Source organism: Vulpes vulpes, chromosome 10 (genome assembly GCF_048418805.1).
Source record: "Vulpes vulpes isolate BD-2025 chromosome 10, VulVul3, whole genome shotgun sequence".
NCBI lineage: Eukaryota > Metazoa > Chordata > Mammalia > Carnivora > Canidae > Vulpes > Vulpes vulpes.
The window spans coordinates 57,386,783-57,409,217 of NC_132789.1; the positions used below are offsets into that span (position 1 = coordinate 57,386,783).

General features: G+C 37.3%; 1 protein-coding gene and 1 pseudogene across 1 annotated transcript in view; one reads left to right on the top strand and one right to left on the bottom strand.

The window, feature by feature from the left end:
- The window catches only part of ZDHHC17 (zDHHC palmitoyltransferase 17), an 88,179-nt gene that overhangs the window by 5,403 nt on the left and 60,341 nt on the right, over nt 1–22,435 (top strand). Inside the window, exon 2 of the mRNA XM_025992153.2 lies at nt 20,440–20,543. Coding sequence (XP_025847938.1) covers nt 20,440–20,543 — 104 coding nt within the window. The remainder of the gene's footprint in view (nt 1–20,439; nt 20,544–22,435) is intronic.
- LOC112915075 (U4 spliceosomal RNA) lies at nt 19,630–19,706 on the bottom strand (annotated as a pseudogene).

Below are 22,435 nucleotides of genomic sequence, written 5' to 3' on the forward strand. Positions count from 1 at the left end.
CTAAGATAAATGAAACTGGGGATTGAGGAGAGGATGGGCAGAGGAGTCTGTCATAAGCTTTTTAAATACTATTACATTTTCTTAAAAATGTGTGCCTTGATATGAGGAGCATTTATTGAACATCTAAGTTATGATGCTGATGCTTTGATAGGCCACAAAGTAATGGGGAATATAAAATAAGGCATTGCAGAATAACAAAAGATTAACTGTAGGCCTTCAGATCCCTCACAATAGACAAAAGTGAGTGTGTTAAAATTTTGTTAAAAATTAAAAACCCATGGCAAAACCCATCTTCCAGAGGGTATCCTAAGGTTATGTTAGTGTAGTTAGGATTAGTAAAGGCATCTTGATACAGTGTGCTTTTTAATAGAACCTCTTAAAACCACATAATCCCAATACCATTTCAATATCAGGATTATGTGAAATGCTCTTTCTCAGCATCATCTAACTGTAGCATGATTTTGTAATTAGATTCTATTACAGATAGATATTTTAAAAATAAAATATCAAATACTTTAAACTTTGGAGTTTGAAAAATTGATTCAAGGCAATATTTAAAAAATATGCAAATAAAATTCTCATTCAGTAATAATTTTCCAGTGGTAGGATAATATTTTTCTATTAAAAAAATCTTTAAAATAGAGCTATATAGGCAGCTAATTTAAAAGTATTGTGAAACTTCAGTTTTCTGTAAAGGAGATATCACAAAGAACTTAATTTCATGAGTTATAAAGGTATAATATTATTTGCTTTTGTTTTAATTGTTGATGAAAATTTGTCATATGATTATTGCATTTTCTAGGGTTAGTAGATAAAATATGAATCTTTCTTTGATAAACCACAATATTACAATGCCCTGAGCTAGTCTTTCTGATTGTCAGTGATTATTATTGAAGAGATGGAGATGAAGGGGCTAAGTGTACCTGGAGTATGGTGGGTTTAGTCTCTCTCTCTCTCTCTTTTTTTTTTTTTTTTTTTTTTTGCAGATATGTTAAATAGCTTATATTTTGAAAAATCAGTTCTTTAATACTAGGAAAAGTCAAGTAAAAAATAGTAACTACTGATTGAGATGTTACTGAACTATGCCCTTGTCAATTTTTTTTTTTAAAGATTTTATTTATTAGGGAGTACATGCATGAGATGGGAGAGGGGCAGACTCACAGCTTGACAAGGAGTCCAATGGGGGTGGGGAGGCAGCTCTTATCTCAGGACCCTAAGGTCATGACCTGAGCCAAAGGCAGACTCTTAACCAACTGAGCCACCCAGGTGCCCCTACCCTTGTCAATTTTTAAAAATAACTTTCTGTATTATTAGCATTTGTTAATTTATGAAGGATTTAATGAAGATGAGCAAAACTATCGCTATTTTCATGAAAAATTAAGAAAAAAAACTCTTCTGTGAGCTGAAGAGAGAAGTTGCTTGTTGTTTTAGAATCCTTGAGTTGCAAACCCTTTTAAAACTTACTTGGGGGCAGCCCAGGTGGTTCAGCAGTTTAGCATTGCCTTTGGCCCAGGGTGTGATCCTGGAGACCCTGGATCGAGTCCCACGTTGGGCTCCCTGCATGGAGCATGCTCCTCTCTCTCTCTCTCTCTCTCTCTCTCATTAATAAATAAATCTTTAAAAAAAAAAAAAACTTGGGCAAAAAAGGGAAGTTACTAATTACATAACCCTAATTTAGGATGGCAGGGATGCATTTAAACTCAAGGATACCTGACTTGAGCTGAGAATGTCACCAAGATTGTTTTCTGTCTATCCTCATCTCTGTGTGTCAGCTCTATTTCCTTCTAATGGGGAGCTGCTGCTTTCTTCTCTGTAGTGGGGACATGGATGCTGACTCCCCTCCCCCGTCCCCCCCTATATCTCAACTTTCACTAACCATTTTTTTTTAAAACGATAATTGGTAGTATTGATGAAACATGTGCACACAAGAGATAAAATCAGAAAGGCAACTGAAAATCCACATAAAGAGTATTTAGAGCCACAAATCCCCTCCTTAGCTCAGCTCAGGAGAAGCCTGCCATGTCTTTTCTGACCCCAGCAGAAGCCTGGATTTTGATGCTCTCACTAACCATTAGAGAGGGACTGCATGTCTTCCTTTATTCCACACTGGAAAGTGGCATTGCATTTTCCTGTTTTAGGTTATATTTCCACATGACCATGAAATAGGGCCTGTAATTTGCTAAGATCTCTTGGTTGGATTTGGGGAAGAACAGTTTGCTTAAAGAAGGAATGCTGGCAGGCAAAATTATTTGTCTTCTGTATTCTTAATGGAAAGAACTGTTTATTTGCTTTGTTTCCAATCTAGTTTTTTATATGCTTTAAGAGATGTTGTAATTACATTGAACTCATTCTTAATGCCAAATATTCTAATTGACTTACTGAATAGCATTCTGTATTAATGATCTAGACCAGGAATTGGGAAGCTTTCCGTAAGGGCCAGGTAGTAAATATTTTCAAGTTTGCGGGCCATATAATCTCTTTAGCAACTGCTCAACTCTCTGGTGGTCATAGGAGAGCAGCCAAAGGCAATATGGAAATGATTGGATGTGCTGTGTTCCAATAAGGCTTCGTATATAAAATCAGGTGGTGTGCCAGATTTGACCTATAGGCTATACTTGCCGGCCCCTTATTGGGACAATACATTGAAACTCCAGGAAATTTATATTAAAATATATGTTTCAGTGCCTTGAATTCATTAATCACTTGTGTTCAGTAACTATCAGAACTGGATTCATGTGGGAGATGGGTTGGGTGAACTGAGAGAGAGAGAGAGAGAGAGAGAGAGAGAGAGAGAGAGAGTGTGTGTGTGTGTGTGTGTGTGTATCAGAATCTTATGGAGACTTTTGATAGAATACACCTATTTCCATCCACACCTCTCAAAGCCTCTAATTTAGTATGTGGATTTGTGCTATGTATATTTTGAAAAAGTCCCAGGGATGATTCTTATACCTCTCTAATACTGGTACATACTTGATAGATGGGAAAAATTTTACTACAGGAGGAAGAGGGAACCTAATTTGACATTTAATGTATGAGGCATTGTACCATATGCTTTTCATGTTTTCTCTTCAGTTTGATAGCAGTGGTAATTGCTAACATTGATCAAATTATAACTATGAGCTAGTCACTGTCCTGAACAGTTTTGCATATATATTCATTCATTTAATTCTCACACTTTTTTTTAATACCTATATTACAAGTGAGGAAATGGAGACATAGAATAAGTAACTTGCTGGTAGTGCCCTAATTGAATTTGAATCCAGTTACTCCTTTTTATAGTGCAGCACAGTGTGAAAGTGATACAGTCATAGATTTCATTGGATATTATTTACCAGGCACTGGTTAGCTGTGATTGCAAATGCCCTCATTTGCTTTTAGAAAAAAAAACTTTTAATAGGCTTTGTTTTTTAAGACCAGTTTTGAGTTCACAGCAAAACTGAGCAGAAAGTGTAGAGCTTTCCCATATACTCTCTGCCCCCATACCAGCACCAGCCTCCCCTGCATCAGAGTCACATTTGTCATGAATGTACCCTGACACTTCATTATCACCCAAAGTCCATATGTTACACTAGGCTTCACTTTTGGTATGTATTCGTCAGGTTTTGACAAACATATAATGATACATATCTATTGTTACAGTAATATACAGAATGGTTTCACTGCCCGAAAAAATCCTCTGTGCTCTACCTATATTCATCCCTCCCTCTCTCCCTCCTAATTCTGGCAACCACTGAATTTTTTTTTTATGCTGTTTCCATAGTTTTGCCTTTACCATAATGTCATGTCACGTAATTTGAATCATACAGTCTGTAGCCTTTTCAGGTTAGCTTCTTTAGTAATACGCATTTAAGCTTTCTCTGTATTTTTTCATGACTGGACAGCTCATTTCTTTTTTTAATGCTAAATAGTGTTCCATTGTGTGGCTGTACCATAGTTGAGATACTCTTTCACCTACTGAAGGACATTTTGGTGATTTCAGTGTTGCACTCATTTTACATTTTTACGGTTTTGCAAAGGAGGTGTTACTGAGCTGTTTGCAGATTAGGAAGCAGAGTCAAAGGGTGAAGTACTTTATTCAGGTTCACGTCATTAGCAGTTGGCAGAGTGTGTATTCGAACCTAAACTCTTGACTCCAAACCCATAATCCTCATATATATTCTGCTATATAGTTTAATAGATCAAAACACAAATTATTTTTGATTATGTAATTGAAAAACTGTCAGAATTACCAGCAGCTTTTGTTAAAGGTGTTAGAGGAAGACTCAATTTTGGTAGTTGCTCTAAGTCCACTTCTTTGAGTAGCTATTTGACTTGAAATCCAAAACCTAGATTTTCTTAAAAATACTTTTCTTCAGAATGTTTCTTCAATTTATTCTGTTTTGTCTTTCTCCTGCTTAGTCTGAACCTGTAAGAAAATATGTTTTCATTCATAAAATCCCTTGAGAGGAAATGAAACAACCCTAGGTGTGGATTAGGGTGGAGGGGCTCGGTGGGGGGTCGGAGAGAAATACTCTTAGTATTAAATCTGTGGCAATAGCTGATAAGACAAATGTTACTGGCTTGAGTCTAGACACTTGGGGTTTAAGCCTTTTTGAAGAGTCCCTCTTTCATTTGTATTACCATGCTTCACTGTAATCCTAAGTATTCACTGCTCTGCATTCGTAATTCTGCAGCTACGATCATGAATGAACTGTAGATCTTTCTAATGGATTTTTGCTTTCTGGTTGAACACCCATTATGAGTATCCAAGATATTCCAGCTGTTTAAGAAGTTAATTGAGTTGATTTCATAAGTTTCCATTGTTTAAACTTGTTTTTTCCTTATATGTCTTCTTTCCTGTGGATAATTGAATGTACTCAAATCCTAAGAAAGGCCACACCTGGGGGGAAAAACTGACAAACTGGAATCTAGAACTGTAGCATAGCAGAACAAGTAAGAACTTAAACTTTCTGAACTATGATCCCAACATCCGATTTGTTCTATATTGTTGAATAGTGTATATGAATTTTCAAGGTATCAGAAATTTAAATTCCAGTATGGGTTTTATGACTTTTAAAAATAGTGACACATGATTATTGTCAAAAATTTAAGAAGTACAGAAGGTATATAGTAGAAGGTAAAAGTACGTAACCAATGCATTTTTTATGAATACACTTTGGATGAAGTCCCATTGTAGCATATAATTATCTTTCCCATTCTTTGTAATGTCTAGACCTGCCTTGTTTAACGTGATAACCACCACCAATGACATGTGGCAATTTAAATGTAAATTAATTTAAATGAATATAATATTCAGCTTTTCAGTCACACTAGTCAGGTTTCAAGTGTTGATTAGCAATGTGTGCCTAGTGACTGTTTGAGACAGCAGAGAAATGTAGAATATATCTGTAATTGCAGAAAGTTCTATTGGACAACACTGGTCTGGATGGTTTTTAGAAAAATGTATATGCCTTTTAAAAATATTTTCTATTGCATAATTCTTTAAGGCATATTTTATTTATGATAAATTGTGTGAATTTAAAATGTTTAAGCTGATAATTTTTCTTTAAGTTAAACTTTTTGAGATAGTTTAGATTCACATGCAGTTGTAAGAAAAAGTGCAGAGAGATCTTGTGTACCCTTTACCCAGGTTCCCCCAGTGGTAACACCTTGCAAGATTATAGTGTAGTATCACAACCAGGAGATTGATATTGACTCAGTGAAGATACAGAACATTTCATCACCACAAAGATCCTTCATAGTGCCCTTGTGTGCCATGGTAATCTGTTAATTCATTTTGGGGCACCTGCGTGCCTCAGTCAGTTAACCATCTGCCTTTGGCTCCGGTTATCATCCTAGGGTCCTGGGATTGCCCCCCATGTCGGGCTCTCTCCTCAGCTGGGAGCCTGTTTCTCCATCTCCCTCTGCGTGCTGCTCCACTTGCTTGTGCCCTCTCTCTGTCAAATAAAATTTTTAGAAAATCCATTATCCATTTCTATAGTTTTACAATTTTAAGAATATTATTTAAATGGAATCGTAGTGGTATGTAACCTTATGGGACTGGCTTTTTTCAATCAGCATAATTCTCTGGAGATTCATCTGGTTGTAGCAGTCAGTCATTAGTTCCCTTTTATTACTGAGTAGTAAGTATATGGATATACTACAGTTTAACCATTTACCTGTCAAAGGAGATCTAGGTTTTTTCCAGTTTTTGGCTATTATAAATGAAGCTGCTTTAACTGTTTGTGTATAGGTCTTTGTGTAAAAAATAAATTTTCATGGGGCACCTGGTTGGTGCAGTTGGTTAAGTGTCTGACCCTTGATTTCAGCTTAGATTGTAATCTCAGAATCCTGAGATTGAGCTCCACATTGGACTGTCCACCCAGTGTTTGGAAGCCTGTTTAAGATTTTCTCCCTCTCCCTTTGCCCCTCCTCCCCGTGCACATGCTCTCTCTCTTTATCAATCAATCGATAAATAAATAAAGCTTAAAAAAAAGTTTTCATTTCTCTGGGATAAATGCCCAGGAGTACAATTACTGGGTTATATGGTAGTTGTATGTTAGTGTTCTCAAGAAACTGTCAGGCTGTTTTCCACAGTGGCTGTATATTTTACATTTCAGTCTGCAGTGTATGAGTAATCAGATCTCTGCATCCTCACAGCATTCAATATTGACATTTTCTGATTTTAGCCCATTTTAATAGGTATATGATGATAAGTCATTGTGGTATTAATTTGCATTTCCCTAATAGCCGATGATGCTTTGTTTTCATGTGTTTGCCATCTTTATATTCTCTTTGGTGAAATGTCTCTTCGTATTAGTTTGCTAGGGCATAGAAATACCACCCATGGTGGCTTAAATAATGAAAATTTATTTTTTCATTGTTCTGGAGGGTGGAAGTCCAAGGTATTGGCAGGTTTGGTTTCTTCTGAGGTCTTTAGCTTGTAGATGGCTGCACTTTTGCTGTGTCCTCGCATGGTTTTTTTCCTCTGTACTCAACAGTGCCCCTAGTGCCTGTGTCCAGATATCCTGTTCCTTTAAGGACACCAGTCAGATTGGATGGAGGCCCACCTTGGTGACCTCATTTAAACTTAATTCCCCTTTTATGGGGGTTAGCTACAAATACAGTAACATTCTAAGGTACTGGCATCTTGGCTTCAGCAAATGGATTTTGGGGCGGACACAGTTCAGCCCATAACAATGCCTTTTGCCACTTTTTTTTCCAATTGATTCTTTATTTTATTGTTGATTTTTAAAATATGTCCTAGACACTAGTTCTTTGTCTTGGTTTGCAAATATTTTTTCCCAGTGTATACAGTCTTATCAGCCTCAGTAGGGTCTTTCTTATGGCATAAGTTTACATTTTGCTGAGGTCCAGTTTCTAAGTTTTTACTTTTATGGGCTGTATTTTCTTGTGTCAAGTCTCAGATTCCCCTTCCTTAGCCATAGATGTCAAATATTTCCTTTTTCTTTTTTACAGTTTATAGTTTCACAGGTAACACTGAAGTTCAGGATCAGTTATTTTTTGCATAAAGTGTGAGAATTAGGTTGAAGTTTTTTTTGTGTTTTGGGGTTTTTTTGGCCTTTAAATGTCCAGTTGCTTCAATACCATTTGCTGAAAAGCTTATCTTTCCTCCCTTGAATTGGCTTTTACATTGTTGTCAGAGATCAGTTGAACATATTTGTGTGTGTGTGTGTTTCCGGGTTCTGGGTTCTCTGTCATTGATCTATGTATCTGTCCCTCAACCAGTACTATACCAGCTTGATTACTGTCGCTGTATGATAGGTCTTGAAGTTAAGTAACTGCTTTCTTTATTAGTTTCTCTCAAAATTATTTTAGCAATTTTATTTGCCTTCCCATATGACTTTTAAAAATGACCTTGTCTATATCTACAAAAACTCTTGCTAGGATTTTTTTTTTTTTTTTTTTGCTAGGATTTTGATAGGAATTGCATTAAACTTATGTATCAATATGGGGAGAATTGACATCTTTATCATGTTAAGTGTTCCAATCCATGAATGTGGTATATCTGTCCGTTTGTTTAGAACTTCTTTAGTTTCTGTCATTAGTGTTTTGTGATTTTCAGCATAAAATTATGTGTTTGGTTACACTAATTTTTATACTCTCAGGCTGACTTAACAGCATCTCTCCAGCAGTTCTCATAGTCCTATCTATGTCATCAGTTTTTAGCCTTATCAGAGTATATATACTAGCAATCATTTCTCCCATCCTTAAAAAAAAAAAAAAATTCCCAAACCAAACCATATTTTCATTTGGTCCCACTTACCTCTGACTTCTCTATTTCTTTGCTCCTCTTTATAGCACAACTCCTTAGAAGAGTTGCTTATATTTGCTGTTCCCAGTTCTTTTCCTTCCCATCTTTTCTTTAATCAGCTGGGCATATGCCACACCTTGTCAAAGTAAAGCAGCATCTATATTGCTGAATCCAGTGGTCAGCATGTACTCTTTATCTTTCTTGACTTTTCATCGGCATTGATATAGTTGATTTCTCCTGGATACATTTTCTTTGCTTCATGGAATCAAAACAAAGTGTAGTTTGGTATCCATCAGATTTCCTCAAAATTAAGTCTGGTAAATCTAGGTATAGTGAAAGGAAAACTCAAACATTGCTAGTGCGAGTTTAAATGGGTACTACCACCTTAGAAAGCAATTTAATGATAGTAAAGTTGAGTATACTCAAAGTCTTTTTATCCAGAAGTTCTATTACTAGGTGCTTTCCCTAGAGAAACTTTTACAGGTGAGACCTGTGTAAAATTGCTCATTGTAGTAGGTTTATAGTAGCAAAAATTCTCATAGGGAATTGTATGTGATCATTCATAAAGCAGTATCTAGCAATTGCATTGAACTACATGTATCAGCACAGAAAAGTCTCAGAAACATAATGTTGGGTGAAAGATACCAGATATGAAAGAATAAATACTTTATGATATATTTGTGTATATGCTATTAAGTGGGACTTTCTGTGTCATCTAAGGATTTTTCCTAGAGCTCAAAGCTGAGGACAGTAGCTGACAAAGGATCCCTGCAGTGTAAACAGAGAGGCGGAACTTGCTATGATTTGTCCTGGAACTCTATTACCTACAGCTTATACAAAATAAAGATTTTAATGAGGAGAAGGGCTCTTTGAAGGGTTACTAATCCAAAAAAGGAATCCAAAAAAGGATAGTGTTTATATCATCCTCTATGTGGATTGCAAACAATTTCTCTGAAAAATTGAGGAACTTTCAGGAGGGGAATGTGTCTGTGACTGGATGCCTGCTGGGATGCTGTCTTAGTGTGGAGTGTTAGAGAATTCATGGAAAAGTGTGATTTGGCTCCCCTGCAGTTACTGACGGGGCTGCTGCTGCTTTCCTTGGGAAGCATAAAGGTAAGGGATATATGAAATAGTCTTGCAGTGGGAGAGCTAGAAGAGAGGGCTTCCTCTGTGTGTGTAGTGACGTTAAGAGTCTTTCCTTTGGACCAGGTGAGCACTTCAGATGCTGGTTAGGCCAGAGCCGTCATGAAAGAAACTTAACCAAAAGATAGTTGCCTGCTTGGCATAAGCAATCCCAGGTTATACCAGTAACATAACAGCTAGGGAGGAGTTTTTAGACGTGTGCTGAAGAATGCCTGCCTCTCCTAGAGCAGAAGATGTTAGAGAGGAGATTCTGTCAAAGAAAACCAGAGCTGGACAATAGTTAAAGTGGTAAAAATTCATTTCATTCAGGAACTATTGCAACAGGGGGGAAAGAAGCCCCTCAGAATAGAACTGGGCTCAGTTCTGAATATAGCAAGGACAATTGGGAATATGGCCAATAAGAATGAGGGTTCAGTGGATGGAAATACTAACAGAAGACATCAAGGGTAGGGGGATTCTTGCTGAACTGACTTAAGAGGACTGTTGCTGAAAGCAGGCCAGGGGATCAGATATCAAGGTGGGAGTTTCCCTCAAAGCTGATTTAGCAGCTTACAGACAGCATCAGCGTATATGAATTTGCCCCTTTACTTCTCCCTTTCTCTCTTTATCCCTGTCCTGTGGTAGGCAGAATGATGGGCCCCTCAAAGATGTCAAGTCTTAATCCCTGGAACCTATGTTGTTACCTCAATAAGGGAAAAGAGTCTTTGCAGGGATAGTTAAATTGAGTGTTGAGATGGGGACGTTATCTTGGCTATTCAGGTGGATTCTAATTGTAGTCACATGTCTCCTTATAAAAAGGGAGGCAGAGGGGGACCCCTGGTTGGGTGGCTCAGCAGTTGAGCATCTTCCTTCAGCTCAGGGCGTGATTCCGGAGTTCTGGGATTGAGTCCCTCATCGGGCTTCCTGCATGGAGCCTGCTTCTCCCTCTGCCTCTGCCTCTCTTTCTCTCTCTCTCTCTCTCTCTCTCTCTCTCTCATATGAATAAATAAATTAAATCTTTAAAACAAAAAGGGAGGCAGAGGGAGATTTGAACACATGTGCACAGAAGGCTATGAAGTAGACTGGAGAGATCTGGAGATGTGGGTCTGGAATATTGGAATAATGTTGCCACAAACCAAGGAATACTGGAAGCTTCCAGAGCTGGAAGAGGCAAAGAACGGCTTCTCCCCTAGTACCTCCTGAGGGAGTGTTGCCCTGTTGATACCTTCTGATACTGATACTTGATTTTGGATCTCTGACCTCCGGAACTGTAAGATAATATATTTGGTTGTTTTAAGCTAATAAGTTTGTGGTAACTTGTTATCGCTGCAATGGGAAACTAACACACCATCACATAGTATTGTAATTATTTGTTTGCATAACCTTGGGAACACAGAACACTGGATCATTAACTCTGCCCGAGGGAAACAAAGAAGGCTATAGTGACATTTGAATTGTGAATCAAAGGATTTGTAAAAAGTGTGCCAGATCTGAGATGGGTGTGCCTTCTAAGTAGAATAGCTAACATGACCAAAAGGACCCTGAGGTTTTTTGATAATCATGGCTTCTTGAAATGGCTGTTATACATAAACATTTAGGATGCTTAGAAGGAAATGGTAGAAAAAGTAAGTTGGAGCCAGTTCATGCAATTTTGCATGATTACTGAAATGTTATTGCTTTACCTTCTTTTACATGATTATAAGGATTTTAAGCAGGGAAGTGATTGGAATAGCAAGATGGACAGACAGACCATTTGAGAAGATGTTGTAGAGGCAAAGCAAAAAAGAGGTGATGGATTTATTTTGAGTAAAGTAGTTAAGACTTGTTAGCTAATTGCACCTGAAATTTTGGGGGCTTGAATGAGATTTAGTGTGGACGTTTTGTCCACACTGTGAACATCAGAATTGTTTATCTCATCTGTAATTTCCTTGTTTAAAATTCCCTGTTTGTCTATTGCCGACTGAACTAGATGTCTAAGTCTTTGTTTATTTGAACTCAACTGCAGATGGGATTTATGCATTTCTTTTAGGATTTTCAGTGTTTCTTTGCCATCATATTTGCAATTTGGTGATTGAATTTAAAACCTAGTGTACACATGCACTTAACACATGCATTTAAAAAACAAACAAAACTTCTAGTGCTTGAAGGATACTTCCTCATATTTGCCACAGGTGGGACATTTTGTGTCTGCCCCAGCTTTCTGGGGCCAAGTGGGAAATGTGGCCATCACTTGAGCTTGGGCTCCTGGTTAAGAAGGGTTAGTTGTGTGTGTGAAGGGCAGGAAGCAGAGAAGTGGAGAGAGGCTTCCATAAGAGTTACAGGCCAACTAGGAGATAATATTAAAAGAATGCTAGTCAGAATCCTATAGTTGTAGGATAAAATTAATCTCAAGTGGACATATTTTATTGTGAAAGGGTATGGTGGTCACCTGGGCATTATATCCAAATACAATGTTACTCATTCTCTGGAGGAATGTATTTGAATACTATTTAACAACTTTATGTATAATGGAGAAACAATAAAAGGCATTGCCTTTTTAAAGTGGAAAAAAAAGTAAGGAAATAAGGATTTACTGTCATTATTTTTTCCTAATATTGCATTTGATGTGTTTGCCAATGCTATATGCCACAGAAGTGAAAGACCTCATTTACTTGCAGGAGTAAATGTTTGGAGTGCTTGTTTATATTCTTGGACTATTCAAAGAAATCCTAAAAAAAACGGATTAATATTTTCAACCATGTGTCCAGATACGAGATAAAGTTGAACATTAGCAGTACTCTTATGTACCAGTTATTACATTAAAGATCTTGAGATGGAGAGGTTATCCTGGATATCCAGCTCCAAAATATAGTGGTTTATGTACATCTTCATTGCAAAGCCTTTACCAAAATAACTTTCAGAGTTGTATTAGTCAGATTAAGCTGGGTTTTGCTACACTAGCCATGCTGAAGTCTTAGTGGCTTACATGTTAGTGTGCAGTACACATGCATTGTAAGTTGGATAGTGGCTCCTTTGGGACCTGGACTGATTATCTGCTCTCTGGAATATTGCCATTTTCCATGGTGGTGGGAAAGAGAATGAGGAATTGCATACTGGCTCCTAAAATCTGTTCTCTGAAAGCAACATGTCTCTTTTATTTATATCTCATAGTTAAAAAAAGAAAAAGTCAATCACTTGGACTCAATTTAACTTTCAAGGGTCCATGGTGTACTTAATGGGTAGCACCAATGATTACAGTAATATTTAAATATAAAAATCAAGACCAAAAAGTCCAAGAAAAAGATTGTATGTGATGATAGAAAGTATAATCCTTGAAATATATTGAAAACATAAGTAACAACCCCAAAAATATAACAAGTGTTTAGATCAGTATGAAAAAGCTTAATATATAATCTCAATATGTGAAAATCTGATTCAAATATATTAAACAAACAGATTTCAGGCTTCAAATAGAATAAAATAGCCAGAGGATAAGAACAGGCAAGTCTCAAAAGATGACATAGAATATAGTAAAGCATATGAAAAGTTAAAATATCAAAGGTTTTTTTTTTTTAAGATTTGGTTTATTTCAGAGAGCAAAGGAGAGCAGGTACCTTAACGGGGTGCGGGTGAAAGGGTGGGGAGAGGGGTGAGGGGCAGAAGGACAGGGAGACACAGGCTCCCCACTGAGCAAGGATCCCGATGCAGGACTTGATCCCAGGATCTCGAGATCATGACGTGAGCCAAAGTCAGATGCTTAACCAGCTGAGCCACCCAGGCACTCCTAAAATACAGAGTATTGTTTACTTTATTTAAATTAGGGGAAGAATTCAATAAAAATAAGAATAGTGCTAGTGAATTTATGGAGAAATGGGTTAATCATATGATACTGGTGGGATTATAAATATAATCCTTTTACAAAACAATTTACATATTGTATCATGCATCATAAAAATATTCATTCTCTTTAGGAATTTCACTTTAGGAAGTTTACTCCAGTTAAAAAGAAGAAATACTAAATGAGTTAATGGTAGTATTTTTAATAGTGGGGGAAACCCATCCATTTATTGTGTAATTTTCTTTAAGGGCATGAAATACTATGCCAGGCTCTGTTTGTGCTCAGCGCTGAGAGTACACAAATGATTGAAGATAGCCTTCTTGACTTGTCATAGTTTCTAGTTCGATGGTGAAGAGATGGTGAAGATGGTGAAGAGAAGGAGAAGACAAGGAATGGAATGCCTAGAAAATAACATCTGAGTTTAGTTAGGAAATATAAGCTTAACCTAAATGTGCAGTGGTTGGGAAATGTTTCAGCATTTTTTAAAAAAGATTTATTTATTTATTTATTTATGAGAGACAGAGATTGAGGGAGAGAGAGAGCGCACCCGGCAGAGACGCAGGCAGAGGGAGAAGCAGGCTCCATGCAGGGAGCCCGACGTGGGACTCGATCCCGGGTCTCCAGGATCATGCCCTGGGCTGAAGGCGGCGCTAAGCCGCTGAGCCACCCGGGCTGCCCAGCATTTTTTTTTTTAAGGTTTTATTTGTTCATGAGACACAGAGAGAGACAGACAGAGACACAGGCAGAGGGGGAAGCAGGCTCCATGTGGGGAGCCTGATGTGGGACTCAATCCCAGGACCCAGGGGTCACGCAGATGCTCAACCGCTGAGCCACCCAGGCATTGCTCAGCATGTTTTAATATATCAACTTAATTATTTTGCAGTGGTTCAAAGCATGTCTTACAAAAACTACCTGTAATGGCATGAAGAAATGTAAAACGGAAGATTCTAAAATATGAGTACTATGATTACAGACTGTGTGAAAATATTTGGACAAATGAAGATTGTTATAACAGTTTTGAAGGAAATTTTAAAAATTAGGTAAATTAGAAAACACCACTTTCTCCTAAAAACACATAACTCCAGTCTAATAATGAAAAACAAATCAAATATATCCTAGTTGAGGGACATTCTGCAAAATACCTGAGTAACTCTCCTCAAAACTGTCAAAAACTTAAAAGCAAGGGGAAGTCTGAGAAATTGTTAAAAGAGTCCAGAGGAGCTTAGGGAGCCATGAGAACTTTAATGTGATAGATGGAATCCTGGAACAGAAAAAAGATATTATGTAAAAACTAAGGAAATCTGAATAAAGTATAGACTTCAGTTAATAATAATGTATCAATATTCATTAATTGCAACAAATGCAGTACTAATGTTAGATGTTAATGGTAGAGGAAACTGGGTGTGCAGTATGTGAGTACTCTGCATTGTTTTTTGTAAATCTTATACTATCCTAAATAAAAATCCTAAAAATTTTATTTTTGAGGAGATGGCGGGGGTGGGGGATGTACATAGAGGCATTTGTTCATCACCTTCTGTGGAAAGAAAAAAAGTATGCCAAATTAATGTATATTGTTAAAAATATTTGTATAGATGTAGATTAATTCTAGAAGGAAATGAAGTGAAAACCAGCTTTTAAAGAAGCTACAAGGTGGTGGTAAAGTTTGTTGGAAGCAAGCAAGATTAATTTGAGTTTGGATGGAGGCAGTGGTGGTACTACCACAGTATGGAGAGAACTTGTGAGTCAAGTCGGACTCTTATTAGAAGCAATAATCATGTAGTGTTCGGCAGGGATCCAGGACCACAGCAGAGTATGTTGCTTACTGAAAAAGTTGATTTGAAATCTTTACATTTTATAATCAAATCACTTTTGTCTAATCTTCCCTTGAAGAGAGCATCAAAAAAAGTTAGAGTTCTGTTGAATTGAGTGTAGTGCCATCTGCTGGCACTGTTAACTAAATACATTTTAAAATCATGATCTTGTAATGGCTACTGCTTTTCCTTATGCATTGTTCCCTTGGTTATATTTGTTGTATGCTTATACATTCTTTTTGTTGTTTAATTGATATTCCTTTTTAAAAAATCCTATGGTATGCCTAGAATTTAATTCATCACTACTTCCGGTTTTAAGAAGATCTCACATTTGGCTTGTCAGTTTTAGCTGGGACTTAAAATAAGTCATGTACGCATAGACCTTTTTTCCTTTCTTCTTGTCAGTAAACCTTTGTGGTGCTCTAATTTTATCTCATACATTTAATGAAATTAAATTTGAGTGACTCAAAGTATGTAATTAAGTACATTTAGCTTCTTGATTCAGACTCTGTCCTATTAGAATGATACCTGACAGCATACATTTTACACAGGGCAGATCATAAGCATGTAGTTGAATCCTGGCTTGCTAAATCAGTGTGTATGTGGGCTGAGCACCAAAGATAGGCAGGAAACATGTGCCTTGTAGGTAACATGTATGTCCCCTAGAATGTTGATTTCTCCCTCTTTGCTGGGGGAGGATTGGAAATGCGTTTACTTAATTAATTTGGAATTATGGTGTCTTTTTCATCTCTTTTGCATGTGCACATGGCTCTCTCTCTTTCTCTCTGGCAATTATGTTTTGCCCTCTTTGAATTATCTTCATAGTTTTTGCCCATTTTGTCAAATGTGTTATTCATGCTTTTCTCAGAGCTTTGTTTTGTTTTGTGTGCACTAGGGCTGTTATTGCCAGTATTCTTATATTTAAGCCTTTGGTCTGGCTGGAAGTTCTCTGAAATGAAGAGTGAGGTGAGAATAGGTAGGCTGGAGTCTGGTCCTGCCAGGAGGTAGTCACATCTCAGGGATGCCTGGGAAATTGACCTGCAATTTACCTTGTCCTGTAGTAAACATTGAAGAAAGTCCTAAATTAGCTTTTTGAACAAGTTACTTAGACTTGGTATATGGCCAGAATTTCTGGAACAGTCAGGAAGGGTGCACACTTCTAAGAACAGGAAGATGCATCCTTCTCTCACCAGGAGAACCCCATCCTTCTCTCTCATAGGCATCTGTATGTTCTTAGGCGGAGTGTGGGCTGACCTGGGAAGCCTCCATTAGTTTGCCCTGAATTCTGTTGTGTGTGGCCCTGTTTACTTTCAGGCGCATTTCAGTATTACCTACCATTAAGGAAACTATATCCTTGGCTAAATTTTGTTGGCATCTTTCTATCAAGCATATCAGTATGTTGGAGATTGCTAATTTTTTTTTTATCAAATGGCTAGCATTTGTTCATTTATACCATATATTGAATAATATATCTTTCCCTCCTGATTCTTTTTTTTTTTTTTTAATTTATTTATTCATGAGAGACAAAGAGGTAGAGACAGAGGGAAAAGCAGGATCTCTGCAGGGAGCCCTATGAGGGGCTTGATCCCAGGACCCCAGATGGCGACCTGAGCCAAAGGCAGATGCTTAACCACTGAGCCACCCAGGTGCCCCCCCCCCCCCCCCGATTCTAATTCTCATTCTTCAAGCTCTCTTCCATTGCCCTGTTTTTTACTGCATCATTCCTATTTTTGCTTTTGTTTCCTTCCTAATGTAGTCTGTGGTAGGGCAAATCTCTTCCCTTACTCTTTTTTCCTGAATATTCTTAATTTACTCTTTGCACATCTATTCTTTCAAATATACTCTACTATCAAATTAATTTTTAGAGAACCTTTTCTGCTAGAGCACCTATAAGACATCTGTATTTAGTTGTTAATAAACATAAGCTCTGGGCCGTAGAGGATTCTTTGGTTAGTGCTGCTTCCCTCTTTTTTAAAATAAAAAATGAATGTAAACTAAAGATTTAATAGGTCTAGCATTCTAAAAAAGTTAACTAGATTGCACACAGACACCTGGTAACTAGTTGATTGGTTATATTCCACCCAGGCATTTGAATAAACATGTTTATGACATCTACCATCTTGATGTACAAGCCAGTGTTTGCGTCCACCTGCCGTCCACCTGCCGTGTGACTGCAGCAGCCTGCAGCTGCTCGGGATCCCAGCTCTTCTCATTCTCGTCTGTTACTTCAGCATTAGAGTTTGGAGGTGTCTTCTTCCTTCCTTCAGTTCTCTTCAACTGTGGAGCTGTAAAAACCTTTGGTTGTTGGGACGCCTGGGTGGCTCAGTCCATTGCAAGCATCTGACTCTTGATCTCAGTTCAGGTCTTGATCTCAAGGTTAGGAGATGAAGCCCTGCCTTGGACTCCATGTTGAGGGTAGAGCCTACTTTAAAAACAAAACAAAAACTTTGGCTGTTAACTAGCTGCTTTAAGGAGCTTCCTATGGCTGCCATTTCTTTAGTATAGAAAATCGTTTTATGTTAATCTTAGAAGGCATCTTGGAGGATTTGTAATCTAGTAGTTTTTTGAACCTTTTAAAACAGCTGCATCTTGCCCCCCCCCACCAAAGGAATCTTATATAAAACCTCAGTATCTAAAGACAGGGTAAGTAACAAAGGGCTTTGTTTAAGAAGTGAATGAATTGAGAGTGGAGCTTAAGCCTTGGAGCTCTTGACACCCTGTTGTTGGTCCTTGAGGCACTTCAGAGGATCTGTGTCCTTATCTTATTCATCCTTCTCTTTTTACAGATGAAGGACCTGAATCCTATAGTAGTGAATTGCCTCACTGGGTATAGCCTAGATAAGAAAGTGGCAGACTTTGAATTCAGGAGCCTCTCAGTCAAGGACTTTTTCTGTTACACCAAGCTGCTTCTAATGGATTTACCACATTCTTAAAAGTTACAGTGGTCTACATATGTATTTTTAAAGTAATACTAATTTTTTGGCAAGTATCAATTAAATTGCTTCTTGGTCCCCATTTAAATAAAATTATACAATTTAAAAGTATAATTAAATATGTGTTGAAAATGTATCTGATATGTAATAGCAAATTTGTAATTAAAAATTGTACGTTTATTGAAGATACACTTATTGACATGAACACAGTATATTTTTTGTTTTTTGAAATTAAAAAATTATAATTGTTTATTCCTAGGCCTAGTGATTAGTAGTGATTATCTTGATAGTGTTGTCGTTTGTCACAGTGATGAGGTACTAGTTCTATAGTTCAGTTTCCAGGCTAAAAGCGAGAAAAATAATTTGAAATCCATATTAAAAAACTTGTTTTTTTTGGAAATGAAACAGGTTGGAGATTCGCTTTAACATCATTACTTCTGCCTTTTAGTGGGAATAACTTCACCTCTCTGGAATTACTGTAGGGATATTTTTAAGTTATCTTTTAAAAATCAAGTTTCTTTTACTAAAAAGTAAAAACAAAAACCTTGTAGATGGATAAAACAGATTTAATATAAAAATGTAACTGGAAGGAAAAAGTGATTTCTAGAACATTTTGCAGTTTCTGTGGAGAAACTAAGAGTATGATTTAATCATTTTGTATAATAAATGAAGTTTCTGGGGATAAAAATGGATTAAAGTCCCTGGAAGCATTAGGATGGTAAGCCTTAAAAAGAGATTTATTTTTTATTTTGTGAATATTACTTTTGCCTGTAAAGGTAAATAAGAATAGCAATTTGCCTTAACAGATTTTCATATTGAAATAGGTTTTAAAGTTATTACTTTTTAGATCTTATATTCTCTCTATTTAGGTTTTAATTTCTTATTGCGAGGTTCTTGCTTCCAGTATTTGACTTAGGTTTCTTACCTACTTTGTCCTTCCACTCTGGATTGTAAAGTTCTTGAGGGCAAGTGACTGTCCGGACCACAGTGGAGCCTGGTGCAAAAGGAAAAATCAGCAATACTGTTGCTGTCTATATTTAAAAGGTTGATGTTTGGGATTTTTTTTTCTTGCATTGGCTTTGATTTTTAAAACATAATCTATTAAAATATGTATTTTAAAATTCCTGTATATATGTTAACATATATTAGTTTCAGGTATACAATATAGTGATTCAGCAACTCTATACATTACTCACTGGTCATCGTGATAAGTGTACTTTTTAATCCCTTTATCTATTTCACCCATTGCTTCCTCCAGCCATCTGTTTTTCTCTATAGGTAACAGTCTGTTTTTTTGGTTTGTCTCTTTTTCTTTGTTTCTTAAATTATACATATGAGTGAAATCATATGATACTTGTCTTTCTCTGACTTATTTTGCTTAGTAATATACCGTATATCCATCCATGTTGCTTCAAATGGCAAGATTTCATTCTTTTTTATGACTGATATTCCATACCACGTCTTCTTTACCCATTCATCTATCGATGGACACTTGGGCACTTTTTATCTAATTACTGAATTTTTTGGCAACCTCTTAAACTTAATGTTGGTTTTATCATATCCTGACTTGAGGATGCAGTACACCATATTGTGCTTTATGGATAGCAGGCCAAACATGTTCAGTTTTCTGTTGTCATATAAAAGATAATTGTATCTTAGTGCTGTGTTATATTGAGGAAGCTATGCATAACAAATTTTGTATTTTCAGTTAGCAGTAATCGCGCCTTGGATAAACCTCATTGGCTACGATACTGCCCCTGCGCAAAGCTCAAATTTTGTATTTTAAGTAGAAAATTATGTATAGCATACAAGCTTTGAATGGTTGTTATATTCTGTAAAACTGCTTAAAATTAAGAGTGTTGACCTATTTAGAAGTATTTAAGCAGACTTCTATTTTATTAGAACTGACCCATTGTTCCTTACTCACTTAATGGTAGATGTTTAACAAGCCCTCAGCATAAAGGAGTTTAAGGAAAGATAGTATCCAAAAATAATAGAAGAATAATTTCCATTGGTTTGTTTCTTTACCACTTTAGAGTTTATTTGGCATGTGATGAAGTTTTAAAGTAAAGTGTTAGGTGTTAGAGTGTTGAATGGCTGTGTTGTATACCTGAAACTAGTGTAATGTTTGTTGCATGTCACCTGTACTCAAATTTTAAAATAAAAAAGAGTGTTAGAGGCAGCGGTTATGCTGGAATAAAAAAAAAAATTGGTCTGAGAGAATGAGAATTGATTTGATGAAGTAAGAGTTCTATGGAGCTAAAGAGGAGTTTCATTTGCAAATTTATCACTAACTTCTAGGTTCACAGCTTTCTGTTTTAAGAGTATGCGCAAGGGGTAGATCTATTAAACATGCTTTTTCTCTGCATCTTTAGAATAAGAAAACTAATCATTTCAATAGTGAACATTTTTCAAACAGTGCAAAAGTGGTAGTAAAATATTGAAATGTTTTCTGTACCTTTCTTCTTAACTTTTGCCTTTGTGTGATTTACTCTTTAACAGGAAATCAAACCCCAAAGCCATTATAACCATGGATATGGTGAACCTCTTGGACGGAAAACTCATATTGATGATTACAGCACATGGGACATAGTCAAAGCAACACAGTAAGTTTTACGTTGTAGTTGTTATCTTCTTGGACATAGTATTTCTTGTGAAATATGACACATGTATTTATTTATCTTTATTGATAATTCTCTATTTGATACATTGTTCTCATACATGCTCCTTGTATAAATTTAACATAGCTGATATAAAGTCTTTGTCTAGTCAGTCCAATGTCTGGGCCTCCTCAGGGACCGTTTCTGTTAATTGTTCCCCCATCCTGAATGAGTTACACTTTCTTGTTCCTTTGCATGTCTTATAATTTTTTTGTTGAAAACTGGACTTTTCAGATTCTATGGGGTGATAGTTTTTGTTTGTTTTAAGATTTTATTTATTAGAGGGGGAGAGAGAGCGCTGAAGGGGAGGGATTGGGAGAAGCAGGCCCCCCACTGAGCAGGGATCCCAATGTGGGGCTCGATCCCAGGACATGAGATCATGACCTGAGCCAAAAGCAGATGCTTAACCAACTGAGCCACCCAGAAGCCCCTGAGGTGATAGTTCTTATATTAGATTCTCTTGGGGTTTGTTGTTATTTGTATCATTTTTAAACTAATTCTGTAAAGTCTGTGTCTTTGTCATATATGGCCACTGAGGTCTCTGCTCAGTTAGTTAGTGGTCAGTAAATGATTGGACAGAAACTTCTTAAATGCCTAGAACCAGTAAGCTTGATCTTTGTTGAGGAGCTCTGTGTGTGTGTGTGTGTGTGGACACTTAGCACTCTGCCCCGCAGCTTACTAGAGCTTTGCTTTTTGCTTGCCCAGAACCTCAAGGTCAGTCAGACTAAGAGCTTAGGGCCTTCCGAGGTCTTTGTTGAACACGTGCACACCACCCTATGCTGGTGAAGGGCCTTCTAGATCCCCAGGGATCTGTCGGAGCTTTTCAGGCCCCATGGATATCTTTTCCTCAGCTTCCGGTTTTAAGCTTTTGATTTGTCTCCTGTTTGACTCAACTGTCATTTATTCTCTCAAGCAGCTGTGGTATTAAAATATTTCACAAATAGGCCCCCAGGGAGAAGCTTTTCGTAAGTTTAGGTGAGGTTCCATAGATAAGCCTTTCGAGTGGAGTCTTGTTGGGAACCACCAGGCAGGTCAAATAATGATTTCTCTTTTGGACTGAGGCTTTGAGAGAACTCTCTCCCTGTTCTGCTCACTCCAGGTACTGGTGTAACCGAACCATTGTTGAGTTCACTCCTTGGTGGGACACAGGTACCCCGGTGGAGTTGTCCTACAAAGTAAATGTTATTTGCAGCAAGTGAGGAGGTCATAGGGAATAACTTGCATAGCTGTGACTCCCTGAGCAAGGGTGGATGGATTCCTTTTATTTAGGGTTAAGATGAATATTTTAAAAAGGGATTTTTGCCATCACATGTAGAGGCGGGCATGGGTTTGCACAGTCGCCTTAAGAAAAAGGAAACATGCCTGTACATACATTGTATGTTATGTAGATGAGACCTGTGCTTCTCCTTGGGCAGAGATTTTAGTGTTATAATGAGTCAAGGTAATTGTCAGTCATTCTAGCGGTTATTCCATGGTCCGTCTGTACAGGTGCACTTTGGGGCTTGGAATCAAACTGGTATGGATGGCCTGGGCTAGCTGGAGGTCTTGTGAGGGCCGTTGCTATCCCTTGAGGGGTGCTTTTTTGGCTTCCATTTGCGGGAGTTAAGAGATAGCTGGAAAGAAGAGCTTAAGGAAGAAATGTGGGACAGAGGTCAGTGAGTGGGCAGTAGGAGGTTAATTAGGTCTTGGGGTCTAGCTGGTGATGCTAGTACCAGGAATACAAACATTTTTTCAAGGCTGCTGGGGAGCAGAGAGGCTAGGATTGAAATGTTAAAGAACCACAAAGTTCTCTGTTCTTAATGAAGCTCATTGTTCTTTTTGACTGAATGCTCCTTGGA